The sequence below is a fragment of the Stegostoma tigrinum genome, chromosome 16 (genome assembly GCF_030684315.1).
Source record: "Stegostoma tigrinum isolate sSteTig4 chromosome 16, sSteTig4.hap1, whole genome shotgun sequence".
NCBI lineage: Eukaryota > Metazoa > Chordata > Chondrichthyes > Orectolobiformes > Stegostomatidae > Stegostoma > Stegostoma tigrinum.
In genome coordinates this window covers 24,254,057-24,281,622 of record NC_081369.1, presented here as the reverse complement: position 1 = coordinate 24,281,622, position 27,566 = coordinate 24,254,057, and the positions used below count along the sequence as shown (strand labels likewise).

Below are 27,566 nucleotides of genomic sequence, written 5' to 3'. Positions count from 1 at the left end.
TGTTAAATAGAAATTAAAGATTTGATATAGAGAAGTAATTTCTCTTGAAATTAATCTCTGTAAATTGATAGTGACAGGAAGTAATTTGAAATCTCTGTTTTTCTGTGGTTCAAGAATGTTCTAAACCGCATTCTATATTTAGTTAACAAGGTATAGAACTGGATGAACACAGCAGACCAAGCAGCAGAGGAGCAGGAAGGCTGACGTTGCGGGCCTAGACCCTTCTTTAGCCTTCCTGCTCCGCTGATGCTGCTTGGCCTGGTGTGTTCATCCAGCTCTACACCTTGTTATCTCAGATTCTCCAGCATCTGCAGTTCCTGCTATCTCTGCTATTTCTATATTTAGTTAGCTTGTTTTTGTTTCTTGTCTTTCCATAATAGCAGGCTGCTGTTAAAGAAACTCTGCAGCTCTGCATAATTGCATTTCAGTGATTGACCATCACTTTGACCTAACTAAAAAGGAAAATATGAGCTAAACACTGTGGGAATGGCTTTACCATTTCAAAGTGCTGTGTTTTTTCAGGTCATGACGCAGCACCACTTTCCTAAGGGTAATTAGAGATAAGCTGTTTTATTGCGCGATGCCCACTTCCCATGAATGAGTAATGACATGACAAGCAACAGTTTCAAGCTTAATGCATTTTGCAAATTGTCAATTAGAAATTAGACCTTGTTGTACCCATTTTACAGGTGAAAATTGGGCACAACAGGATTTAATTTAAGGGACTCATGTTCTGTCCCTCGGACACCAGAAAAATATCCAAATCAATATTAAGTTGTCATTTTTCAAGAATCATTGATAATTACCTGATAAGGCCATGTTAAGCTCCTTAAATATGTACATAAATAACAGGTCATATGAATTTCTGCCCACACAATAACTAACAAAATAACAAGTATTACATTTATAGAAATTATTTGTTAATTTAGAATGGTATTTATGTCCTTCAATGTAATTTTGAAGTCTGTTGAAAATATTTAAAGTAGTCATGTATTAGAATTTGAACTAGTATATTTCATGTCAGTTAACACATCGTATCTGTTGTCATTTAAAATGCTCATTCAATGAAACATTGAATATTTGTAAATATAAAAATCTATAGCAATTGTAGTTACTTTGCTTAGAGGTATCATTCGCATCTTGTACAATTTCTGTATAGTCTGCATTTTAGTTTTGTACCCACTTCCTTAACAGACCTTTTTACTTAAAGAATAATACATCATAATTGTTCTGTAGAGACACTACAATTAAAAACATGATACAACTGCAGGGTATTATTTTGCTTACAGTGTAATTCTGGAAAATTCTAACATCTTACAGATGCTCATTTCTTAACCCTTTTCAGTCTATCCTTTAAATCCCAACATTTTGAAACAACATGCATTAACGACTATCATGAAGAAATTGCCTCCTTGGGACATGTTACATGAAAATATTTAGTACTTGAGGGGCAAAAGACCATGGTTAATGTTTCTTATTAGATTAAGTTTCTGAATTGTATACTGTGTGCTTTTCAGAAGTGAAATAGTTTCTCTGACACTCTGAGCCTGATAGCCATGCCCTGTAAACCACATTTTGCTTTCATTTTTGTTCAGAAGGTGCTGGTGTTACTATTATTGTATTATTTCCAGTGTAACACACAAGCCAAACACAGCATTCTCCAAAGTGACCACTTGAAGAAGACACACTCTGAGTAATATGAGAGGCTTGTAAATATTTCACTATGTGTGCCAATTTTTACACCTTGTGAACAATAACCTTCACTCAAATTTAAACTGTGTAATGGAAGACAGTACTTTTTGAAATAATTTTGATTGGTTTTTAATGCTTATTAGTGCTCTGATATGCTAAACTTTTTCTTGCTTGGTTCTTGTCTCTCAAATACAAGCCTTTTTTAAAAAAACTAATTTAGTTATGGTGAATTGTGACATATTTTCTGAAAACCTACAATATAACATGATGGTCATACTACTTCACATCAGCTTCATTTGCCAAATTACATCTAAATATGTGCGAAGATAAAGATAATGCATGTCTTTCAAAATATGATTTGATGGCAACTTTCCAACATTAAAAGATAGTGTTATTTTATTCAATTTTACAGCATATTATTTTAGTACAGTTTATAGCATCTGTACTAATTAAATTGCAAGAAGTTAATCATTTTTAATTTCATAGTCTAAGTTGCAGTAATTAATCTAATATTTTCTCAGAACATATTTCAAAAGGAGATGTGCAAACTCCATACAGACAGTCGCCTGAGGATGGAATCAAACCTGTGTCCCTGGTGCTGTGAGGCAGCTGTGCTAACACTGAGCTGCCATGTCGCCCCTAATATGAATACAAACCAGAGATAAAAGAAATCTATATTAAACTTTCCAAGAGCAGATGAGTAAGCTACACAGTCAAACTTTATGGTTAAAAAGAAGGGTACATGTCAGAAGAAAACAGCAAAAATGGTTGAAAAATATTACCTATAATTACACAGTGGTTGTGAGAATAAACACAGTTTTGCTAGCTGTTTCTTTGCTGTTGCTTCTATTAATATTTTAAAATTAATGCAATCATATCAATACATCTTTAGTACTCTTATGAACCATGACACTTGCCATTACTGCAACCAATTACAATAAACAAACAGGTCATGTAAATGTAAACTGTATATTTTGTATTCAATTGCTCATTATTATGAAAGATTAATTATGCTGAGGATGAGGATAATTTCCATCTCACAATCGTTCATGAAAAATCTTGAAAAAAAGTCAAGACTTCTAAACCCAACACTTTGGTGTGGCCCTTCCTACAAAACAGAGCAAAACAAAATCTGAACGATATGAAGAAATTTCCAATTTGATACATTCTACATAAATTTTCCAATGACTGTGGATAAAGAGCCATGGTAAATGTAATTAAATCTAATAGGTTTTTGGAGCAGTCTAGCATCTCTAGTTTGTTACATTTAGTGTACTTGGTTCCTATGAAGAAAGCCACAATCTCTACTTATGCCTGCTCATTACTCAAACTTCATTAAACTATGATGAGTTGTGCCATTTCTTGGCCAAGACACTAAATGGACTTCTGCCTTGTTACAAGACAGCACTTTGTCTTGTGCGCTAACATATGCCCATCTCCGAAGCTGAAAACCAACTAAGATTCACTCTGTTTGTCTGTTTGCAATTGATCTTCATCCACTCCAAGATCTTCAATTTAGTAAGAAGTATATCTGGGAAATGATGAATGCATTAAAAAAAAACAATTTTGAAGCATTTGGCTATAATTATTCAAAAGATTACACACGTAATACATTTTAAAACCACAGGACCACATTTCATAATTCAAAATATTTCCAATTTAAAACCAGCAAACTCGCCATCAACCAATTTTGTCACAAATATCTGAAGCTCCTTAACTATTGATGAAGAAATGGTTCTACATAAGGGTTGTGAAGTACTGATAATTAGAAACTGGGATGAAATTAAAATAGTGTGTAATTAAAATCAGAATGAATTTGTAAATTACAAAACAAAACAGAAAATTAAGTCAGGGAAAGTCCCCGGTTGTAATTTGTCATATTTGCTGAATGACTTATGCAAACATCAGCTCAGACAACTGACACATCTTGCCCAATGCTCACAGGTGAATGAATCATAGATTTGTACAGCAAGGAAAAAACTCATCCAGATATCCTGAGTTAATTTAGTTACATTTAAATTCTTGAAATACCATTGGGCAAGATCAGGACAATAATTCTAAATGGTACCTAACTATTGCTTTGTCAAATCCACACAAACCTTATAGTGAAAAGACATGATCATAATAAGCCTTACAAAAATACCTTACAAAATAATCTACCATTTAGTAGATGTGCTCAGGATCTTTGGTTGACTTGGGAACACTGCAATTGCATTCGTTGCGTGGTCCTAACTTTGCTCCTACACAGGGAAGCTGTAGGGCCATGTTCTAAACTATTCATTACCTTTAAAAATGGATGGCAGATAAAAAAGGTGAAGCCACTCAAATTTGTATCCATTAGTTATCGTAGAAATTTTAAGTTTGTGAAAATTTCTTCTTATAATGGATTACAGACTTTAATTCCATCATGTACCACCCGCTCACATATAATTTGCATTACTGCTGCAATTGAAATTATTTACGATGCCAAGCAGATGTAAGCAAAAGAACCCTGAAATTTAATCACCATTGTGGTATGTATTCATGAATGCAGATTTTGTAGGCTTCATTTATTTTACAAGCTAAGATACCTCTTTCCAGTTTTATTTTGTCCAAGATGTCATTTTTGTCAGCCAGGTCAGATTTTAGTGCGGTCTCGAGCTGTGCAATCTGTAGTTTCAGCTGCTGTTCCTTCAACTTCCACTCTTGTTCGTGGGTCATGTCAAAAGCACTGTAACCAAACATGTGGCATGTGAAGAACTATTGGAAGTAATCCTCCACAGAGAATAATAATTAAAACAAAAAAGCCTTAGTGGCACAGAGACTGCTGTCATCATGTCTCAGGAATTAAGCAAACATATGCTGGTCTGCTGCTGTTGAAACCAAGGCGCCTCGCTCAGGCTGCGGTTAAATCACATGAAAGGGTTTGTGGGATGAGCAAAGGCACTGGCCTTAATTTAGAGATGCATGGCCAGAAAAAACCTGGCATCACTTGGATCTGCGGGACAAGCAAAGGAATTTATCGATGTACTCCAGGGGAATACAGAGATCAAAATTATCAGGCAACAGAGGAGGGACAAAACTAAGCTTTCCACATATAAATGCTACTATTCCCTCAATTTAAATGACTTAAAATGCCCACCTAATCTCTTTTTAGGTTTAGGCATTTGTATAGGATGCATTATTAAAAAAAAAATCCTGGTTGCAAGGAAATGAAACCACAAGTCACTAACGTTGTTACATTTTAAACACAGTAAGCCACAAAACAACTATTGAGCGTGTACAATGCAGGCATTATGAACAATGAGGCGGTATAGTTTAGAGGATACAGCTTTAGAGCTTACAATTATAAAGCGAAATATGCTTATACACATGGAGTAAAATAGGTAACTGGAGATAGTCAAAACAGAGTAAAAGTACAAGTCACATATTTTTGCAAAGGAGTTACCTTAATCATTAAAAATGATTAATTAAAAGAAGAGCTTAGTTAAATACTCTTTTGCATCAGTCAATAGCCTGAATAAGAGAAAAATAGTGATACTATTAATTGAGTTTGGGAATCCAATTAAGAACGTTCAAAATTAAATTATGAGTTGTACATTGACTGCAGTTTGATAATAACAGCAAAAGAAAATTTCGAAAAACACAGAGGCACCGTTAAGCATCACAAAATAGTCCGTTTCTACAAATGAAATTTCATAGATAAGTCTTTTCACTGTGTTACTAAATTCAACTGATTAGAGGCAAGTAAATAATTTTGTTTAAAGAAATACTGTACTTCATTCAAGAAAGGTACATAGTTCAAACATGTACTTGCAAAGAAGGTTTTTGAGCACTATTACATTTATATGATAAATTAGTGAACTTCAGCCTTTAACCAAAATTGGAATCACAAGATGTGCCATTATTGTTTCCTCTTTTACAGTTTGAATAATCATTGCTGTGTTACACTTTATGTACGATTTATGTATATTACTATTATTTATTTTGGAGTTTAGATTTTCTACAAGTGCCATATGGGCTTTGGTCTACGTATTTTGAAGTGGTTTTAATAGTTAACTTGTCAGTCTTTCTGGAATCATGATTTTAAACCAGTACGTGTCAGAATGTAGGTTGCTGAGACTCCTGGTGTGATAACAGTAATTTGTTTACAGTGTGAGAGTTTTATGATCAAAGAGATTAAATCTTGAAAGGAATTAGCTTGTTTTTGGCTTCGAAGAATTAAGAAAGGATTTTTATGCTTAGGAAGATCCCACGATTAGAAAGCTTTTGGATGCAGTTCACAAAAGTTTTGGCTAGGATGAGATGTAAGCACAGTTTCTCCTGAATTAATTTTTTTTTCCAGGAACAGTCACAAAATGGCTTACCTTGATATGACAGTTTAAGATTGAAAATTCAAGGACAGAAGTGTTGAGTTAAAAATCTGAATGCTTTGTTTGAAGCAAGAAAGTTTGAGCTCTGTTGTGTGAATAATTAAGGAAAAGATTACATTGCTGTCAAAAAGTTGAAAGAACCAGTTAAGTCGGACATAAAGATGTATTGAAAAAGTTCACTCTGTCTTCTAGTTGAGTACTGTAAAGTGACGGTATTAGCATAGATGGGATTTTGTCTGCGAGTTTTGAAATCTTTCAAATATGTTATGTGTAAACAGCTTGGTTTGTTCTATTTTAACCTAATTTCTTTTTCCTAATAAACTTCTTTTTTATTGTTAAAACCAAAGTTGCATTATTGTATATTTATCTGTCAGTGAAACATGACTACTTTAAATAAAAAAAAGTCCAGAAAGTTAGATTTCAGTGTGGGATCTGACTTGTCCAGCTGTAATAGCAGGTGGGACATTAACATTGCCACACAATTTTGATAGAGACTTGTGAATTGTCGTTTTCCTTCAAGAATTAACAGTTTGCTAAAGATCACCTAGCACAACTGATGTGCTTATAATGCACGAGGTAAAGAAACATAATGACATTTCCCTGATGCTTGATTGCATTGTATACAGAGATGTTTTACAAACTCAAGTGATATGTGGTTCAGAGGAAACAAAATTATTTTGGTATACACAGAAGATTGAAGTTGTCACTTCAAAATAGAAATATATTGCCTTTTTAACTAAAAGAGCTTAACACTTTGGTTGCTTTGACACTTCCACGAAACAGATTTTAAAAAAACAAAATTAACCTGTGTATAAAAATTTCAGTGTACAGTTAAACTGTAGAAATCTTTGCATTTAGTACTAAAATGGTTGCAATAAAAGGCAACAAGACCTTTCAATGTTATCTCAAAAATTTTCCACTGAAAACATGCAAGATAGATTTTCAAATGCATTTAGAATAATAAAAGTATTTACATGAGGTCAAAAGCTACACACTTTTATTGGTGTTTGGCAGTGGCTTCATATATTGTGTCAGGGCATTCAAATGCAATTTTTACTTCTGATTTGAATTTGTCTAATATCAGGTTTTATCATTTTGTATCTAGACCAGCAGATATTAGTGAGGTAAAAAAGACCTCCATGGTCAGTCTCGCAGTGCATCTCCTGCTCAGTAATCCTGAAGCTTTAGGGAGGGTAGTTATGAGAAACTCCATAACATAAACTTTGTCACCTTCATTTCTGGAAGAGAAAGTATTGTCAATGGATGAAAACATTCAGGGAAAAACTGGGACGATGTTAACAGGAAATGAACGGCACAAGATTAGGAATAGCCCATAGAGTCATATGGCACATACATACCTTGCAATTCCACATCCTCACCTTTTATTAAACTCATTTTTATTCTTATGTATGAAAAATTTTGCTAGTGTTAGTTTTATACTAGTTTAATACTAGTCAAGCCTAACATAATCACAATTATGGAACCAAACCTTACAGACAATGTCCCAGATATCATCATCCCTAGATAAGTCCTGTCCCACCAATAACAGACCCAGCAGATGAGGCAGCATGGTGATAAGGCAGTTGGAAGGGAGTTGTTCTCAGAGTTCTCAACATTGAATCCAGTCCCCATGATGTGTCATGGCTTCAAGTTAAACATGGGCAAAGAAACCTCCTGCTGATTACTATGTACCATCCTCCCACGGCTGATGAGACAGTATTCTTCCATGTTGAGCAACACTTAGAGGAAGCACTGAGGGTGGCAAAGGCACAGAATATACTCTGGATGGGGAATTTCAATATCCACTACCAAGAGCAGTTTGGGAGCAGCAGTTGTAGAGACGAAGTCCCGTCTTCACATTGAGGCATTATCACCGTACTAAATGCGGCAGACTTTTAACAGGTCTAACAGCTCGAGACTGGGGATGCATAAAGTGCTGTGGACCCTCAACAGTAGCAAAATTGTATTCTAGCACATTCTTCAACCTGGTAGCGTGGCATAATCCCCACTTAACCACTGTCATCGAGCCAGGGAATGAACTCTGGTTCAATGGAGAGTGCAGGAGGGCATACCACGAGCAGCACCAGACATAGATATCAACCTGAAGTTACCAAACAGGACAACTTGCCTGCCAAACAGCAGAGGTAGCAAATGATAGACAGAACTAAGCGATCCCACAACCAACAGACCAGATCTAGGCTCTGCAGGCCTGCCACACCCCGTTTGTGTACAATTAAACAACTCACAGGAGGAGCAGGCTCCACAGATGTCCCCATCCTCATTTATGGAATATCCCAAGACATCAGTTCAAAAGATATTGCTTTAGCAATTGTAGCTATCTATCTTCAGCTAGAAATGCCAAGTGGATAATCCATCTCAGTCTCTACTGTTAGTCCCCGGCATCACAGACACCAATCTTCAGCCAACTGAATTCACTCCACGTGATATCACGAAATGGTTGGAGGCATTGGATACTACAAAGGCTATGATAATATTTTAGCAATAGTACTGAAGACTTGTGCTCCAGAACTTGTTGCTCCCTAGCGAAGCTCCTCCAGTACAATTACATCACTGGCATCTTTTCAACACTGTGGAAAATTACCCAGCTGTGTCCTGTACAGAAAAAGCAGTACAAATCCAACATAGCCAATTAGTGTCCCATCAGTCTACACTCAATCATCAGTAAAGTAATGGAGGACATCATGAACAGTGCTATCAAGCAGGACCAGCTCAGCAATAACCTGCTCAGTGATGGTCAGTCATGCCATGGCCAGTCAGCTCTTGACTGTATTACACCCTTGCTTCAAACATGGAGAAAAGAGCCGAATTCCAGAGATGAGATGGCATTTAGGCTGAATTTGACTGAGTGTGGCAACAAGGAAACTGAGCAAAATTGGAATCAATGGGTACCGGGGGGCAAACACTCTGTTGGTTGGTGTCATACCTGGCACATAGATTGTGGTTTCTGGAGGCTGGTCATCTCTGCAGGAGATCCTTAGGATTGGTCGAAGGCTCAACTGTATTCAGCAGATTCAATGACATTCCCTCCAGCATAAGGTCAGAGTGTGGATTTTTACTCGTGATTGCTCAATGTTCAGCACCTCCTCAATGTTTGCAACTCCTCAGATACTGAAGCCATCCATGTTCAAGTGTAACAAGGTCTGGACCATATCCAGATTTCGGCAAGTAACATTTGCACTACATAAATGCCAGGCAATGACCATCTCCAATAAGAGGCAATGATCACCCCTTGACAGTCAATCATGCTACCATCACTGAATACCCCACTATCAACATCCTTGGGGTTATCATTGACCTGAAACTAAACTGGACTCGACATATAAACATAGTGGCTACAAGACAGATCAGAGTCTAGGAATACTGTGGTGAGGAACTCACCTTCAGATTCAGATACAAGGCACAAGTCAGGAATCTGATGGAATATTCCCCACTTGCATGGATGGGTGCAGTTACAACGTCACTGAAGAAGCTCAGCCCAATCCAGGATAAAGTGGCCTCCTTGAATGGCTCCACATCCACAAGCACCTACTCCCTCCACCACTAACGCTCAGTAGTAGTAGTGTGTACATCTATAAGATCCTCGGACAGCACCTTCTAAACCCATGACCACATCCACTTAGAAGGTCAAGGGCAGCAGATACGTGGGAATACCACAATCTGTAAGTGTCCCTGCAAGCCAATAATTATCCTGACTTGGAAACACATTGCTGTTCTTTCTTCAAAATCCTAGAAATCTTTCCCTAAGGGCATTGCAGATCAACCTACAACGCATTGACTGCAGCAGTTAAAGTAGGCAACTCACAACCACCTTCAAGGGCAATAAATGCTGGTCAGCCAATTATGTCCACATCCCACGAGTGACTAATTTAAAAACAAACTTAAAATTTAGATTTGAAATTTTCAATTGGCCCATGATTTAAAGATATTTGAACAGAATGTTCCAGATTTATGTTGCACTGTGTGAAAAATGCCTCTTGATTTCACTGCTAAATGGTCTAGTTCTAAACTTAAGATTATATTCCTTGTTCCATCTTCAATAACCAGAGAACATAGGGTGCAAATGAAAAATCTATCAGATCTTTTAATTATTTTGATTAAATCAATTAGGTCATGACTAGAAGTTGAGGGAATTTAAACCATGAATGGAGTCTACCAAGCACTTGTGGGAAATGGCAAAGCAGTTGGTAAAATATGGCAAGATCAGAAAATTGAGATGTGGACTAAGGGGCTTTTTCACACAGTGTGATGTGTGTTTGGAACCAGCTGCTAGAGGAAGTGGTGGAGGCCAGTACAATAACGACATTTAAAAGGGATCTCGATGGGATAGGAAGAAGGATGTGGGCCAAATACTGGCAAATGGATTTGAACTAATTTATGATATCTAGTCGGCATGGATGAGTTGGATCAAAGGGTCTGCTTCCATGTTGTACAACTCTTTGACATTAACAAAATATTTGGTTTCCAGTCAAAGCTTTAACATAAAGATGAAAATCCAGCTATTGAGTGGTGAGAAGGCTACCCTATATGCATTAGTATCTCATTTTTTATTTGTACCTCACATAGTCTTCCATGCAGCAAAGAGAAACTAGACAGCAACAGTTACTAATATACAAGTCTGAAAAGGTATCTGGTAGCTCAACCTCATTGCTTGCTTACTCCAGGCTCCACCTGAGATTCACTAAAATCTCAGAGTACGCTCCATTAGCAACGACTGTCTGCATTCTTCACCTATGAAGTTCTGCAGCAATCTCGTCAGCATATCTCCAACTCTCAGAATAAAGTTCTCAATTTTAATACTGCGTTTTGGAGCATAGTGACAACGTGCATTGAAATTCCGCTGCTGAGTAAGCGACAGTTAGTCATTGCACAGATTGTAGAAGGGTGTATTTCAAGGTTCTTAGCTTGCTCTGTTAGGCTAGAGGCAAAGACTTAACCCAATTTCAAAAGTCAAAATTATTTTCCAGTGTTCAATAGCCCGCACAAGGTTCAGGAGCTGTTCACTTTACACCGTGAACTAGAAAATATTAATGCCATTGTCAAGTATTAAATTTTGCCTTTAAGAACTGTGGAGCTTCGGGTGGGGACAGAGGTGTACGTTATTGCTACCACTAGTACAGCTACCTACTTAATGTGCATCAGATAGCTTCAGCAACACAGCCTCCAACCTCATGGTTCCCCAACCCCGCACGGCCCGTTTCTATCTCCTTCCCAAAATCCACAAACCTGCCTGCCCTGGTCGACCCATCGTCTCAGCCTGCTCCTGCCCCACCGAACTCATCTCCACCTATCTGGACTCCATTTTCTCCCCTTTGGTCCAGGAACTCCCTACCTACGTCCGTGACACCACCCACGCCCTCCACCTCCTCCAGGACTTCCAATTCCCTGGCCCCCAACACCTCATTTTCACCATGGACATCCAGTCCCTAAACGCCTGCATTCCGAATGCAGATGGCCTCAAGGCCCTCCGCTTCTTCCTGTCCTGCAGGCCCGACCAGTCCCCCTCCACCGACATCCTCATCCGCCTAGCCGAACTCGTCCTCACCCTCAACAACTTCTCTTTCGATTCCTCCCACTTCCTACAGACTAAGGGGGTGTCCATGGGCACCCGCATGGGCCCCAGCTATGCCTGCCTCTTTGTAGGTTACGTGGAACAGTCCCTCTTCCGCACCTACACAGGCCCCAAACCCCACCTCTTCCTCCGTTACATTGATGACTGTATCGGCGCCGCCTCTTGCTCCCCAGAGGAGCTCAAACAGTTCATCCACTTCACCAACACGTTCCACCCCAACCTTCAGTTCACCTGGGCCATCTCCAGCACATCCCTCCCCTTCCTGGATCTCTGAGTCTCCATCTCAGGCAACCAGTTTGTAAGTGATGTCCATTTCAAGCCCACTGACTCCCACAGATACCTAGAATACACCTCCTCCCACCCACCCTCCTGCAAAAATTCCATCCCCTATTCCCAATTCCTCCGCCTCCGCCGCATCTGCTCCCAGGATGAGGCATTCCACTCCCTCACATCCCAGATGTCCAAGTTCTTCAAGGACCGCAACTTGCGCCCCACAGTGGTCGAGAACGCCCTTGACCGCGTCTCCCACATTTCCCGCAACACATCCCTCACACCCCGCCCCCGCCACAACCGCCCAAAGAGGATCCCCCTCGTTCTCACACACCACCCCACCAACCTCCGGATACAACGCATCATCCTCCGACACTTCCGCCATTTACAATCCGACCCCACCACCCAAGACATTTTTCCATCCCCACCCCTGTCGGCTTTTCGGAGAGACCACTCTCTCCATGACTCCCTTGTTCGCTCCACACTGCCCTCCAACCCCACCACATCCGGCACCTTCCCCTGCAACCGCAGGAAATGCTACACTTGCCCCCACACCTCCTCCCTCACCCCCATCCCAGGCCCCAAGATGACTTTCCACATTAAGCAGAGGTTCACCTGCACATCTGCCAATGTGGTATACTGCATCCACTGTACCCGGTGTGGCTTCCTCTACATTGGGGAAACCAAGTGGAGGCTTGGGGACCGCTTTGCAGAACACCTCCGCTCGGTTCGCAATAAACAACTGCACCTCCCAGTCGCAAACCATTTCCACTCCCCCTCCCATTCTTTAGATGACATGTCCATCATGGGCCTCCTGCACTGCCACAATGATGCCACCCGAAGGTTGCAGGAACAGCAACTCATATTCCGCTTGGGAACCCTGCAGCCCAATGGTATCAATATGGACTTCACCAGCTTCAAAATCTCCCCTTCCCCCACCGCATCCCAAAACCAGCCCAGTTCGTCCCCTCCCCCCACTGCACCACACAACCAGCCCAGCTCTTCCCCTCCACCCACTGCATCCCAAAACCAGTCCAACCTGTCTCTGCCTCCCTAACCTGTTCTTCCTCTCACCCATCCCTTCCTCCAACCCCAAGCCGCACCTCCATCTCCTGCCTACTAACCTCAACCCACCTCCTTGACCTGTCCGTCTTCCCTGGACTGACCTATCCCCTCCCCACCTATACTCTCCTCTCCACCTATCTTCTTTTCTCTCCATCTTCGGTTAACCTCCCCCTCTCTCCCTATTTATTCCAGAACCCTCACCCCATCCCCCTCTCTGATGAAGGGTCTAGGCCCGAAACGTCAGCTTTTGTGCTCCTGAGATGCTGCTGGGGCTGCTGTGTTCATCCAGCCTCACATTTTATTAGCTTGGATTCTCCAGCATCTGCAGTTCTCATTATCGCATCTAAAGCAGGTCAACTGTCTTTGTTTCTTTGGGCCCTATCCTATTGTTTACTCTCTACCCCACCCAACGTTTTCCCAGCCACCATCAGTTCCGAGGAATGGTCACTGGACCCAAAATGTTAATGCTGCTTTTTCCCTTCACAGATGCTGCCAGACCTGCTGAGCTTTTCCAGCAACTTTGTTTTTGTTTCTGATTTACAGCATCCGCAGTTCTTTCGGTTTTTATTTCACAATGTTTGGAGGACATTGTTCAATCAGTATTTCCCTTTCTGGTGAAAATACTCATAGCCTGTTAATCTTTCTGAAAACTGGGCTCTGCCTTCTGCAATTAGTTCCTCAGCTTTCTAACCTGTAGACCGCAATCAGTGAGAATACGTCCTGTACACCTACAGCTGTGTTGCCAAATTTCGAACAAACACCATCGATAAGTTTGCTGATGACACCACCACAGTGGGATGGATACCTAACAATGACCAGTCAAAATACAAAAGAGAGATAGAGGGCTTGGTAATGTGGTGCAATGAAAACAACCTCTCTCAATCTTGCAAAACTAAGGAATTGATCATCAATTTCAGAAAAAAGGGTGGAGAACACACACCCATCTACATCAACTGAATTGAGGTCGAGAGGGTGAACAGCATCAAGTTCCAAGGATGATAACCGATGGCCTATCCCGGACTTCCCTTGTTGATGTGACAGTCAAGAAGGCACAACAATGGCTCTTCTTCCTCAGGTGGCTCAGGAAATTTGGCATATCCATAAGGTCCCTCACCAATTTCTACAGATGCACCACCGAAATCATACAGTCTGTGTGTACAACAGCCTGGTACGGCAATTGCTTTGCCCAGAACCATAAGAGACTACACGAGATTGTGTGCAAGCCCAGGCCATCACAGAAGCCAACCTTCCATCCATGGACTCCATTTACACGGCTCTCTGCTGTGGAGAGGCAGCCAAAATCATCGAAGACTCATTGCACCCTGGTAATAACTTCCTACAAACATCAGGCAGAAGTCACAGAAGTCTGAAGAGATGCACAAGCAAGTTAAGAAACAGCTTCTTGCCGGCTATTATCCGAGTGTGTAATGGACTCTCGCCACAAATAACGCAACCAGCAATGTAATCTGCATGCCTTTAAGTCTTTTTGATCTGTACATCCTTTGCTTGCTGTGATCTGCCTGTACTGCTCGGAAATAAAGCTTTTCATTGTATTTCGGTACATATGACAATAAAACCATTCAAGTAAAGTCTCTATGTTCAGGTATCAGTCTGGGTTGATATTATTATTCAGACCACTGTGTGGTCTAACTAGACCGTAGATCTGCAGCAGTTATTCTAGCTACCAGCTGTCCAAGTGAGCATCATGCCTTTACCCCATAACCCAAAATATTTTTTAATTTGAATATTCATTTAAAACCCTTTTGAATGCCGCAGTTGATGCTACCTTAGTGCATTGAGTAGAGGAGTCAGGAAGTCATGTTGCAGTTGTACAGGACATTGGATAGGCCACTTTTGGAAGACTGCATTCAATTCTGGTCTCTCTGCTAGAGGAAAGATGTTGTGAAACTTGAAAGAGTTCAGCAGAGATTAACAGATATGTTGCCAGGCTGGATGGTTTGAGCTATAGCAGGAGGCTGAATAGGCTGGGGCTCACTGGAGAATTGGGGGCTCGGGGTGACCTTACGGCAATTTATAAAATCATGCAGGACATAGATAGGGTGAATAGCCAAGGTCTTTTTCCTGGGGTAGGGGATTCAAAAACTAGAGGGCAAAGGTTTAAGGTGAGAAGGATATATTTACAAGGGACCTTTCATGCAAAGGATGGTGCGAATATGGAATGAGTTGCCACAGGAGGTTGCAGAGGCTGATACAATGACAACATTTAAAAGGCATCTGGATGGGTATATGAATAGGACGAGTTTACAGGAATATGGGCCAAACGGGACTATATTAAATTAGGATATCTGGTCAGCATGGACAAGTTGGACTGAAGGGTCTATTTCCATGCTATACATTTCTACAACTCTATGACTCTAAATGTTATTTGTGTGTGCTGTGACTGATAAGTGTTCACATTATGGAGGAGCTACTTTCTTTCCAATATTGCCTGTAAAGGCTCATTGGAATCATTCACAATGGATGATGACACAGAAGCTGTCGTCGTCTCTAGGGCTGCTGCACTCAAAGTATTCACATGAATGAATGAAAAACACATGCATCTCAAAGCCCAGGACCTAAAATGACTTCCAGTGGATGCAGTACAACCTTCTTATGGGGAGCTTCCAGCTTGGACTGCCCTTGTGGTGTGGTGAAGATACAGGAGACCTACAGTGCTTGCTTTCCATGGAATGCCATGGAGTTGAGAGAGGAACAATGGCACGATACACTGTTTAAACATGGCAGTCAGATCACCGTTATGATGTTCAGCATACTTGCAATGCAACACCTTTCACTGTGGCCAACGAAAGTCATTGGATGTTTACTCCCATTAAGTTTCCATGCAAGTCATGTCTAGGGGATGACTGCAGAACAGTATAGACAGAGGATGCCATTAACCCTCTGGAGTCTTTACTCCAGACAAACGGAGGGCATAACATGGCTATGTGATAGATGTTATAAACTTGAGGGTGCTGCAGCATTGCACAGAGAAGAAAATGTTCCTTCTTTCAAAGAAGCTTCAGCTAAAGAAACACAGACAGGACTTCTTTGTGAACCTTAATCAATAGAGCTGAGTAACATAAAGACATCCTTCACTGACCTGCAGATCTTTTGATGCTGCAGAGACCAGCATTCTTAACTTCAAATGCAGTTTAGCAGTTGACCTTTTTATGCTTTTCCTGTTGTTTTATCAACAGTTAAGGTTACAAACTGATGGAATATTTCCCAACATCTGAAGTTCTCTCATTCCATGAAGAAGTTTCATGTTCATACAGGAATTGTGGACAGGGTAGCTGTCACCCAGAAAGGCTTCATGGCACAAAGGATGGCTAACATCTCTGCCTTCGTTCTTGTAGCAAATGCAATGATAGTCTCTCACAAAGCTGATGGTGAAAAGTGAACATTAAAGCTTTTGAGAAGATTTTTGGCTCGGATTGTGGATGAGGTTGTAGACTTGCTTGCTGAGCCAGTGTGTTTGACTGTAATCATTTCATCACCTTGTGACGCAACATCATCAGTATGCGTCCGGTGAAGCGTTGGTGTTCTGTCCCGCTTGATATTTGTATGTCTCGGTTTGCTAGGGTGGTTGGCAACACTTCTGGTTCTGTTTCTCAGTGGTTTGTATATCAGGTCCAGTTCAATGTGTTTGTTGATGAAGTTGCGGTTGGAATGCCAGGCCTTGAGCAATTCCTGGCATGTTTGAGTTTGGCTTGTGCTACCAAGGATGTGTTGTCCCAGTCGAATTTGTGCCCTTCTTTGTCTGTGTATACTGAGACCAGTGATAATTGGTCATGTCTCTTGGTGGCTAGTTGGTGTTCATGTATCCGTACTGTCAATTTTTTTCCAGTTTTTCTTCCAGTATGTTTTGTTTCTCACAGTCCTTGCATGGGGTTTTGTATATTATATTAGTTTTACTGGTTGTGGGTGCGGAATCCTTTATATTCGCCAGTAGCTGTGGCAGGATGGTTGTTGACTTGTTGGCTACCTGATACCTGCGTAGCCTGGGTTATTTTTGATATGTCTCTGATGGACAGTAGGGTGACTTGTGTGTCTTGCCGTGTTGTATCTTCTTTTTGTGGCCTGTTGCAAAGGAACAGCACACCACACCCCGAATTGAGCAAAGCAGAACAGCAGCAGTTATACGGAGTTTTTAAAAAGGAACAGATATCCAAAAAAGCACAATCCGCCGTTACCACTGGTCAAGAAGCACACGAGGGTAACCAGAACTGAGTTGGGTTATCAGTGTACAGGTTAAAAAAGATTCAAGTTTCAATTAAGGAAAGATGTGAAACTGCAGTGCACATTTCATGACTTTATGACAGAGAAACAAATGTTTATAAAAAGTGTGTAGAAGTTAGAGTTATTTAAATGCCCTTTCCTTTAACATTTTACAAAAAACTGCCTGCCTGCATCTTTGAGTGATAAAGAAAATCGGTTCAAAGTTTCAGTAGATGTTAATTGATATAAACCCAAGTCCCACCATTTTAGCTTTATTATAGCCTGAATTAAAGTGTTTATATATGTAGTGTGAATGGGGGTGAAGACATTTGAGGCATGAAGGCCTCAGGGCCCAATTTTGAACAAACAGCTGCAATGAATTCCCAGAGATTTGATGTGGGTATTTTAACCAGTTACCTCAGCCTTGGTACCCCTTGTAGCTGCCAGGATCGGTTTCTGGGATCTTTGGTACCAACACCAACATGTGATCCCTCACCTCAGAAAGAGGGTGATGCATTTAAATGAAGTTTTTCTCTGATGTCACTGCCGCAAGGCAAGAAATTTCCTAATTACTGGTCCCTGCTTTACACATGAAAGTCCAGCCCACTGACTGCTTCTCTTTTGACAGGTATCGCCAAACATCCTGATTATTTTCAGCATGTTCTGTTTTTATCGCAGCTTTCCAGCATCTGCAAAAGCTTCCTCCTGTCATGAATGTACTGGGGAACAATGGACAAGAGAATCTGATTAAAAGATCACAAACCTTGTTCATAAAAATAAGATAAATCATATAAAAGAAAACTGAAATTGTAGAGAGGTACCTGTTGTATAATTTGTCATAATTTTCCTTCAAAAGATCTCTTTCCTTTTGTAAGTCACTGACTCTCTCTTGTAGCTAATCAAATAAAAAAGTTTCAAATTACAAAGCAGCACAACACTACCTAGAAAACAAAATGAAATAAATTCTGTGCATTTATTTATTATTGGTGTACATTAAAATTCCCTCATTTAAAGTTCCATGTAAGTAAGACTCCATTTGTAGAACTGTACAATTATAGTTTTGTAGCATGATGTACCTTCAGTGATGTTAGTTCATGATAGCTCTCCAATGAAGTCACTTACAGTAGTTTGAAAATTGTAGTAAACACGTGCAACACATTTTTAAAATATATTTTCCCTCCTGTTTCTGGAACAGTTATATTAAAACTGGAAATGACAATGAAGTGATTCTGCATTGGGCACAACAGAATAAATCAATGACCTTTCAAGATAGCACACCAAAGTGACTAAAGGAACCATGTCATGTACCATAATCTGACTCATCAATTATCATATGAAATGGGAATTATAAGGTGTGCTTCATACCTAGATTTGGATTATGGTTACAAATCACTATTTCAATTCCTGTGCTTCGGCATATTGCTTGAATCCAAAGAGTGAATTTCACTCGAACATATGTTTCAATATTCATTATTACATATAATGCCCATTATTTTCTGAATAGTAGGGTATTATTCATGGCCAATGTTAACTGTAAGGAAACCTACCTCTACAGTTGTTTTTTGAGACAAAGAAGTTGAGTGGAGTTGATTTTCAAGAAAAAGGCACTTAGAACGTTCTTCTTTCAGCTGTGCATTCAGTTCATCCACTTTATTCATTAAAGCATGATGACTGGCTTTCATGGTTTTCTGGTTCTGTAAAACAATACGTCTTGAATAACAGTAGGGTCATTGCCTACTGCACTGTGCACTATGAAGAGTCACTGCGCAAACAGTCTGTCAAAATGCACAGTATATTTTGCAATTAATGAAGTTTGATATACATGCAGTTAATTTCTTTTTCCTTTTGCGACAAAAACAAAAATGGTACACATTTTGAAGACTTGTTTTTGCATGTCCTGCTCAAAAAAAGGCAATACATTTGACTCTATGATCAGATTCATGCTTTAAATGTTTGATAAGGTATGCCAAGAAATTGAACACTAAACTTATACAAGAATTGAGCTAAATAAATCAATTAAAAAAAAGGTTTGTAAGAATGGTAGTTTAATACCTGGTGACAGCAAATCGATTGCTTTCAATGAAAAATAATATTAAGTAAGAGAAGAAAAAAATGAAATGGTCAATTGTTTAGCAGAAATTGGGTTAAGGGAGTAGATTGACAAATTCTGGAACAGGTAACTAAGAGAGGGCATCAAGTAAAACGGGTACAGATTTTGCTAAGTCAAAAGAACAACATGTCCGGAAATCAGTTTAAAATCGGCTTCCTCACCTATAAATCCTCTAATTTATGAAATAAACTATCACATTACTTCATAAATGGTAAAGTGCCCCACACTGAAGGCAATAAGGACAGACAACCTTCTAAGTTAGCAGTAGTGCAAGATTTCCCGTGTGTTTGCTATAAAGACAACAGGTAGATTAAGTAATAATGGGAACTGCAGATGCTGGAGAATCCAAGATTACAAAGTGTGGAGCTGGATGAACACAGCAGGCCAAGCAGCATCTCAGGAGCACAAAAGCTGACGTTTCGGGCCTAGACCCTTCATCAGAGAGGGGGATGGGGTGAGGGTTCTGGAATAAATAGGGAGAGAGGGGGAAGCGGATCGAAGATGGAGAGAAAACAAGATACGTAGAGAGTATAGGTGGGGAGGTAGGGAGGGGATAGGTCAGTCCAGGGCAGACAAGGGAGTTGCGGAGAGAGTAGTCTCTCCGGAAGGCAGACAAGGGTGGGGATGGAAAAATGGCTTGGGTGGTGGGGTCGGATTGTAGATGGCGGAAGTGTTGGAGGACGATACGTTGTATTCGGAGGTTGGTGGGGTGGTATGTGAGGACGAGGGGGATCCTCTGGGGGCGGTTGTGGCGGTGGCGGGGTGTGAGGGATGTGTTGCGGTTTTTCCATCCCCACCCTTGTCTGCCTTCCGGGGAGACCACTCTCTCCGCGACTCCCTTATCCGCCCTGGACTGACCTATCTCCTCCCTACCTATACTCTCCTCTCTACCTATCTTGTTTTCTCTCCATCTTCGGTCCGCCTCCCCCCCCTCCCTATTTATTCCAGTTCCCTCTCCGATGAAGGGTCTAGGCCCAAAACGTCAGCTTTTGTGCTCCTGAGATGCTGCTTGGCCTGCTGTGTTCATCCAGCTCCACACTTTGTAATCTTGGATTCTCCAGTAACTGCAGTTCCCATTATTACTTAATCTACCTGTTGTCTTTATATCAAACACATGGGAAATCTTGCATTTCTGCTAACTTAGAAGGTTGTCTGTCCTTATTGCTTTCAGTGTTCTGTCCTTATTGCCTGCTGTGTTCATCCAGCTCCACACTTTGTTATCTTAGGTAGATTAAGTAATCAGCATGGGTGGCGTTAGATGGATGCCAGTGACGCTATTAATTATGGCAAAGCACCTTCACGATAAATTTTATGTGAATTTTCAAAGCTTTTTTTTCTTTAATTATATACATCTAGTTGCATCAGAAGCAGATTATGCCTTGGGAGTAGCTGTGTTGCTTTTGACCATGGAATTCCTACCTCCTGAATTTGCAAATATTTTCCTTCCAAGACGGTAAGTGCAGCTCCTTTCTCGACAAGGTGTTTCTGCAGCTTTATCATCTCCACATTGTCTCTGATTGCTGTCCTATAAAGATAAAATGTGATGCACTACATCATGGGCAAACTGAACTGAGAAAAGACTTGTTTTTGGAATAAACAGATTATAACGCAATTTCCTTCTACCAGACCTCTAAGGAATCAAACACACTGTTAAACCTTTATCTATCTGAAATTAGAACTGCCAAGAAAATAAACTTGACAGGCAAACATGAAAAATATGTGAATAGAAAAATACATGTTTCAAACCTTGGAAGGCTGGACATTTTTAACTGTAGCAGAGGATAGAATTGTTGCTTTGGACTACTTTCCTCATGTGCACACCATATCGTTTTGTTATGTTCAACATACATACTGGAAGGGATTTTTAAAAATAGACATTTGTCAGCTATGACAGCATATACCACTATAATTAGCTGTATCAAAACTATATCATAAAATTAACCAAATGATTTATGGAAAAATTGAAGCATCTGGAAGATTTTACTCGAGTCTTGTCCATTTTAGGAAGCTTGAAAGCTAAATGTAAGTGCAACTTCCTGGACATCCAGCGTGTGCTCAGATTGCATTTTTAAGAGCAGTGATTTGATTCTTTTATGTAAGGTACTTAAATGGGTGAAAAAAAATGGAGGCAGGAGAATTTAGTAATGAGTACAGTTTAGCACATTTTCATTTCACCTCCAGGACCTGGCTTAGATTAAATTCAGACTGATAAGACAAACATTTTCTTTGACAGCTGCATGGGCCCTGCTTGACATAAAGTTCCAGGCTTGTCCTTGTTACTTAGTTTTATCCTGAGTATGTTATCTGTAAATTGATGTAAATTGACTACCTCAACCAAAGAACCCTTAAGGAAAAGAGATAATGGGAACTGCAGATGCTGGAGAATCCAAGACAACAAAATGTGAGGCTGGATGAACACAGCAGGCCAAGCAGCATCTCAGCAGCACAAAAGATGAAGGGTCTAGGCCCGAAACGTCAGCTTTTGTGCTCCTGAGATGCTGCTTGGCCTGCTGTGTTCATCCAGACTCACATTTTGTTGTCTTATCCTTAAGGAAAATGCTGGTTGCAGTGGAAGTATCCTGCTGAAGTAATGGGCAATGTTCTTTTATGGCTGGAGTTGACTTCTGTTAGGAGTACAGGAAGGAAACTATTTGCTCTGCGTGAAGCTTATGACATGTTTCTATGAGATTTCTTCTCCTTGACATCAATATTTTAAAAAATTACAAAAGGTGCATCATACCCCAAAGCTGACAATCTCACCTGGGGAAGAAAATCCTATTGCCCAAAATGTGAAAACTAATAGAACAGAGCTATTACCTCCAATAATGTTAAATATTTGATGAAATGTTTCTTTAGCTGTGTAACACAGAAATGAAGACCGGGGTGTTAGAGAGAACATCATGGGCAGAATGCTTGTATTTGCCTTGAGGCAGATTTATTGTGCATTATAAGACTACTGCATAACGGGTACCAAATACTAACGAGTACCTGTACAATTTATTAACTGATTTGGTCAGGTTATTATTGGAAATCTGAGCTATGCTTCTTCAATATGTTTTCAATATCTCTTATAAGTCAATCAAAAAGAAGTTGACTGTTCTGATCAGATAGTCATGCCATTCAGTTTTGTTTAAAATCACAACTGTTTTTGAAAAATTCAAACAACAAATAATACACGTTTCATGTTTCAAAACAGATCGTAAAATGTGGTAGGGAAATAAGGGAACATGCTTACAAGTTTATCCATTTTTTTCTCTTGGTAAATTCATTATATATTTTACATACTTTGAAAAAAAAACATGATTGCAAAACTACAACAGAGGCTTACAGTAAACAAAAAGGAAAACACATCTGCAAACCACCTGAAAATGCAAGGTTTTTACTGTTAATGATCTGAAACGCAACAATGCCTCAGTTTTTGTGCAACAAGGGTCCAGATTTTCCAAAGGCTAAATTGTCATTATTGCAGCATAGTTTGGAGATGCACATGAGGACCTTGTGGTAGCCCCAACATTGCAGACTTCAAAGGAATTGGCCCAGAAATTTAATATTTTGCTGGAAAATTTCTCTATCTCTGGAACTCTCAAAGTCTCCTTATAAATTGGAAAATTCAGAGGGTCCTAATGTAAGTAATTAAGATAGTTGCTCGTGAAATCTAAGACTATTAGGCACATAGTTTAACTCCTGCATAACTAATCAACAGACCCTCTCCTTACTGGTCTGATTTGAAACCAAAACATAAACAGAATACAAACAAGACCTCACACCTAACACGCACTGCCCACCTAAAATGTCACTTCTTCTTGACATTGATAAAACCTTTAGTTCTCTCAGGACAGGGAGTTCAAAGGAATTTGGGGATTTACATATACACATTAATCAAATACAACCTTCTAACTGATCAAAGTATTAACAGCATCTTAGATTTCTCTAGAACATCCTCATCATTGGTATGACCCTTTGATCTTCTACTTATAAATTCCGTGTCTGATATTACCTCCCTCACTAACAGCCTCAGGGCTAAGACTCTGAAAGCTTCTGTTTTCAAATAAACTTATTGGGCTAGAACCTGGTGTTGTGTGATTTCTGACCTGTCCACCACAGTCCAAAACCAGCGCCACCACATCATTCACATAGACTAACTACACTTCCCCAGTCTCTGACCCAAACACACCTGGTCTCAGTCCAGAGATAGCAAGAACTGCTGATGCTGGAGTCAGAGATAACACAGTTGGAGCTGGAGGAGCACAACAGGCCAGGCAGCAGAGGAACAGAAAAGCTGACTTCGAGTCAGGACCCTTTTTCAGAAATGAGGAGAGGGAAGGGAGCTCAGAAATAAATAGAGAAAGGTGGGGTGGGGCTGGGGAAAATAGGTAGGCTGGTGATAGGTGAGTGCCGGAGGGGAGTGATGGCGGTTGGTCAGTGAGGTGGGAGGGCAGACAGGTGGGAGAGAAGATGGAGGAGTTGAGTCAGGTCAAGGAGGTGGGGATGAGAGGGAGGGTTGGTCGCGGGATGAGGAGGAGATTTTAAAACTAATGAATTCCACGTTTAGGCCATTGGACAGTAGGCTCCCAAGGCAGAATACAAGTTAGCGGCTGGTGTCATTGTGACACTGGAGGAGCAGCAAGATGGATATGTCACCCAAGGAGTGGGAATGGGAGGAGGAGTTAAAATGGTTTGCGACCGGAAGGTGTTGTCGTTTGATGCGAATAGAGCGCAGATGCTCTATAAAATGGTCTCTGAGCCTCCACTTGGTCTCACCAATGTAGAGGAAGCCACATCGGGAGCAACGGATGCAGTAGACCAAGTTGATGGGTGTGCAGGTGAACCCTTGTTTAACGTGGAAGGTTTGCTTTGTGCCTTGAATGGAGGTGAAGTGGGGAGGAATTGTAGGGGCCGGTGTATCACTTTACGCGTTTGTATGGAAAGGTGCAGGGCTGGTGGGGTTAGTTTGGAGTGTGGAGCAGACGAGGAAGTTGCGGAGAGAGGAGTCCCTATGAAAGGCAGATAGGGGTGGGGAGAGAAATATCTCTTTGGTTGTGGGTTGGTTTGTAGGTGGCAGAAATGGCAAAAATCGATACATTGGATTGGTGAAGTGATAAGTGGTTTCTGTCTTTTTTTTTGGGGAGAGAGGGGGTTTGAGGGCTGAAGTGTGGGAAGCGCAAGAGATGCGGTTGAGGGCATTTTCAATCAATGGGGGGGGTGTTGTGGTTCTTGAAATAGGAGGGCATCTGGGATGCTCACAAGATGGGCATTCCACTCCCACATGCGTCTGCTTCAAAAGGTGGGATGTTCCACTCCTGCATACAGACTAAGGGGGTGGCCATGGGCACCCGCACGGACCTAAGCTATGCTCTTTGTAGGATATATGGAACAGTCCCTCTTCCGCTGCTACACTGGCACTATCCCCCACCTGCTCCTCCGCCACATTAATGACTGTATCGGCACTGTCTTGAGCTCCCACGAGGAGCTTGAACAGTTCGTCAACTTTACTAACACTTTTCATCTCAACCTCAAATTCACCTGGACCATCTCCCATTCCTCCCTCTCCTTCCTGGATCTCTCAGTGTCCATCTCTGGTGACCGCCTTGAAACTGACATCTATTTCAAGCCCACCGACTCCCACAGCTACCTGGATTACATCTCCTCTCACCCATTTTCCTGTAAGAATGTGATCCCCTACTCCTAATTCCTCCATCTCTGCCTCAAGATGAGGTATTCCATGGTGGCATAGCCCAGGTGTCCTCCTATTTCAAGGACTGCAACGTCCCTCCTTCCAGTGATTGAAAATGTCCTCAACTGCATCTCTTGCATTTCTCGTACCTCTGCCCTCAAACCCACTCCCCTCAACAAAAAAATAAAGACAGAATCCCCCTTGTCCTCACAAATCACCCCACCGACTTCCACATCCAATGTATGATTTTTCACCATTTCCGCCACCTACAATCCAACTCCCACCCCACAACCAAAGATATATTTCCCTCCCCTCCCATATCTGCCTTTTGTAGGGACTGCTCTCTCTGCAGCTCCCTCATCTACTCCACACTTTCCACTAGCCCTACCAGCTCTGGCAACTTTCCCTTCAAACAAAGTGTTACACCTCCGCCATCACCTCCATTCAAGGCCCAAAACAAACCTTCCACATTTGACAGGGGTTCACCTGCATGTCTGTCAACTTGGTCTGTTGCATTTGCTGCTCCCGATGTGGCTTCCTCTACATTGGTGAGACCAAATGGAGGCTTGGAGACCGTTTTGTAGAACATCTGCACTCTGTTTGCAACAAATGACAACACCTTCTGGTCATGAACCATTTTAAGTCCTCCTCCCACTCCCACTCCTTGAGTGACATGTCCATCCCGGGCCTCTCCAGACTCACAATAATGCTGCCCGCAAAACTGGAGGAGCAGCATCTCATATTCTGCCTCGGGAGCCTACTGCCCAGTGGTCTAAATGTGGGTTTCACCAGTTTTAATCTCCCCATTCCTGGCCTCATCCCATGACCAACCCTCTCTCTCATCCCCATCTCCTTGACCTGACACAACGTGTCCATCTTGTCTCCCACTTATCCGCCCCTCCCACCTCATGACCAATCCTCACCATGGCCTACCTGGACTCACCTATCACCATCTCATCTATTTTCTCCAGACCCACCCCTCCTCTCTATTTACTTCCCAGCTCCCTTCCCCCTCCACATTTCTGAAGAAGAGTCCCGACCCAAAACGTCAACTTTCCTGCTCCTCTGATGCTGCCTGGTCTGCTGTATACCTCCAGGTCCACACTGTGTTTTCCCAGACCAGCTCTAATCTCCCTTTACCTCACTTCCAGACCCAACCTTACCATTTCTGACCTTTCCCCTGCCACAGGACAGCACCAGACCAAGTGGTCTACTTTTGCTCTTAATTCTTATGCTCGTACACGTGTTCATATAAAACCCTGCTGCTCAGCAATGTGACGTAGATGAGCAGAAACAATTCTTGCAACACTCATCAAAGCAAAAAAAAATATTTATATAAAAAAAACTTCTTCACAGTTACTGTTTTATTGGCAGCCATATATGAATGAATGATGCCACTTCTGGGATTGATGGTAATATTTTGCTGGAATAATTTATTTCACACAACTATTAGCAAAGGCTACACTGAAAATTCAGCATTTTGTAAAACGAGAATCAACAATATTTTGATCCAAACATCAAAATAAAGTGCAAAGAAACCTAGAAGGTAACAAATTTATAAATATCTAGTTGTGTAAGATGTAATGAACACTATACTTTTTGAAGTTTAGTTTAGCAAATTTCTGGAACTGTACTCAGGTATTTGTATCCTGGACTGAGGCAGAAAGAGAGAAAGCATCTATTTTGTGCACTTATGCTCACAGAATCAATACATTTGCAAAAGAAAATATCTATGTGCACATATATCAGAGATAAAAAAAAATTCTGGTTAAGTAAGTTTCTAGCACAAGAACCATAAAGCCAGAGACATGTTCTAAAACTTGACTAAGAGAAGGAAATGAAAAACGTGTGGAACACATGACTGCAGAATGTTTTTCACTAACAGCTGTATGTGGCACCAGAACAAAACAGTATTCCCATACAGATTTCTAGATCGTTTTTATTTGTTTGCTACATGTAAACAATCTGCGAATCCCAACTTAATTGCTGTGGTTATCCGGTAGAACATATTGGCCTAGAAATTCCGCTCAGAAGATAGTTGTTATAGCAGTGTAGACACGAGTTGTGTGACAGGATCATGAGGAAATTTTGACACTGCTGACTCTTGAGGGAATTGACTGGGAAACAGAACATTCCATTGGGCAGTTCCACTGTCTCTGGAACCCTCCAAAGAGCCCCTCAAAATCAGATAATTCAAAGAGTTTCAAACTCACTCAAGTGTATTAATTATCCGAGAAGCATCAGGGGATTATAAACCTACTCTAACTCCTGAATAACTCTTAAACTGAAACCCAACTCACCACTGGCAAACGCTGAAACAACACTTCCCTGGCGGACCTGAAACCCTAACCAACTATCCCATCAACATCAGCAAATTTGATGAATTGAAATAGCAATTATCTTACAACACTGTGTGATAGTGGCTTTAAACTTTGTATAACTAACTACCAGTACTTGTAACAAGAAAGCCAAAGCGTACAAGTGAGCATACAAAGCAAGCTTACATTGAATTTAAAAGTATTTTGAAAGATTCTACTGTTAGATATTGCACTAAAATATTATTAGAAATGTCAGGGTGTCATTTCTTAGCAATCA

The 27,566-nt window shown here is 40.9% G+C and overlaps 1 protein-coding gene across 9 annotated transcripts in view; it reads right to left on the bottom strand.

The window, feature by feature from the left end:
* rpgrip1l (RPGRIP1 like) overlaps positions 1 to 27,566 on the bottom strand; it is a 193,813-nt gene that overhangs the window by 111,790 nt on the left and 54,457 nt on the right. For 8 of the 9 annotated variants that reach the window (XR_007249114.2, XM_048546733.2, XM_048546732.2 and 5 more), the window contains 4 exons: positions 20,717 to 20,822; positions 18,735 to 18,881; positions 18,009 to 18,082; positions 4,263 to 4,402 (listed from right to left, as the gene is read on the bottom strand). Coding sequence is in view for 8 of the 9 variants with exons in the window: in XM_048546733.2 (XP_048402690.1) it covers positions 4,263 to 4,402; positions 18,009 to 18,082; positions 18,735 to 18,881; positions 20,717 to 20,822 (467 nt within the window). In the remaining variant the exon portion in view is untranslated. Of the gene's footprint in view, positions 1 to 2,191; positions 3,224 to 4,262; positions 4,403 to 18,008; positions 18,083 to 18,734; positions 18,882 to 20,716; positions 20,823 to 27,566 lie in introns of those variants that run through there. The other variant, XM_048546734.2, reaches the window with a different exon arrangement.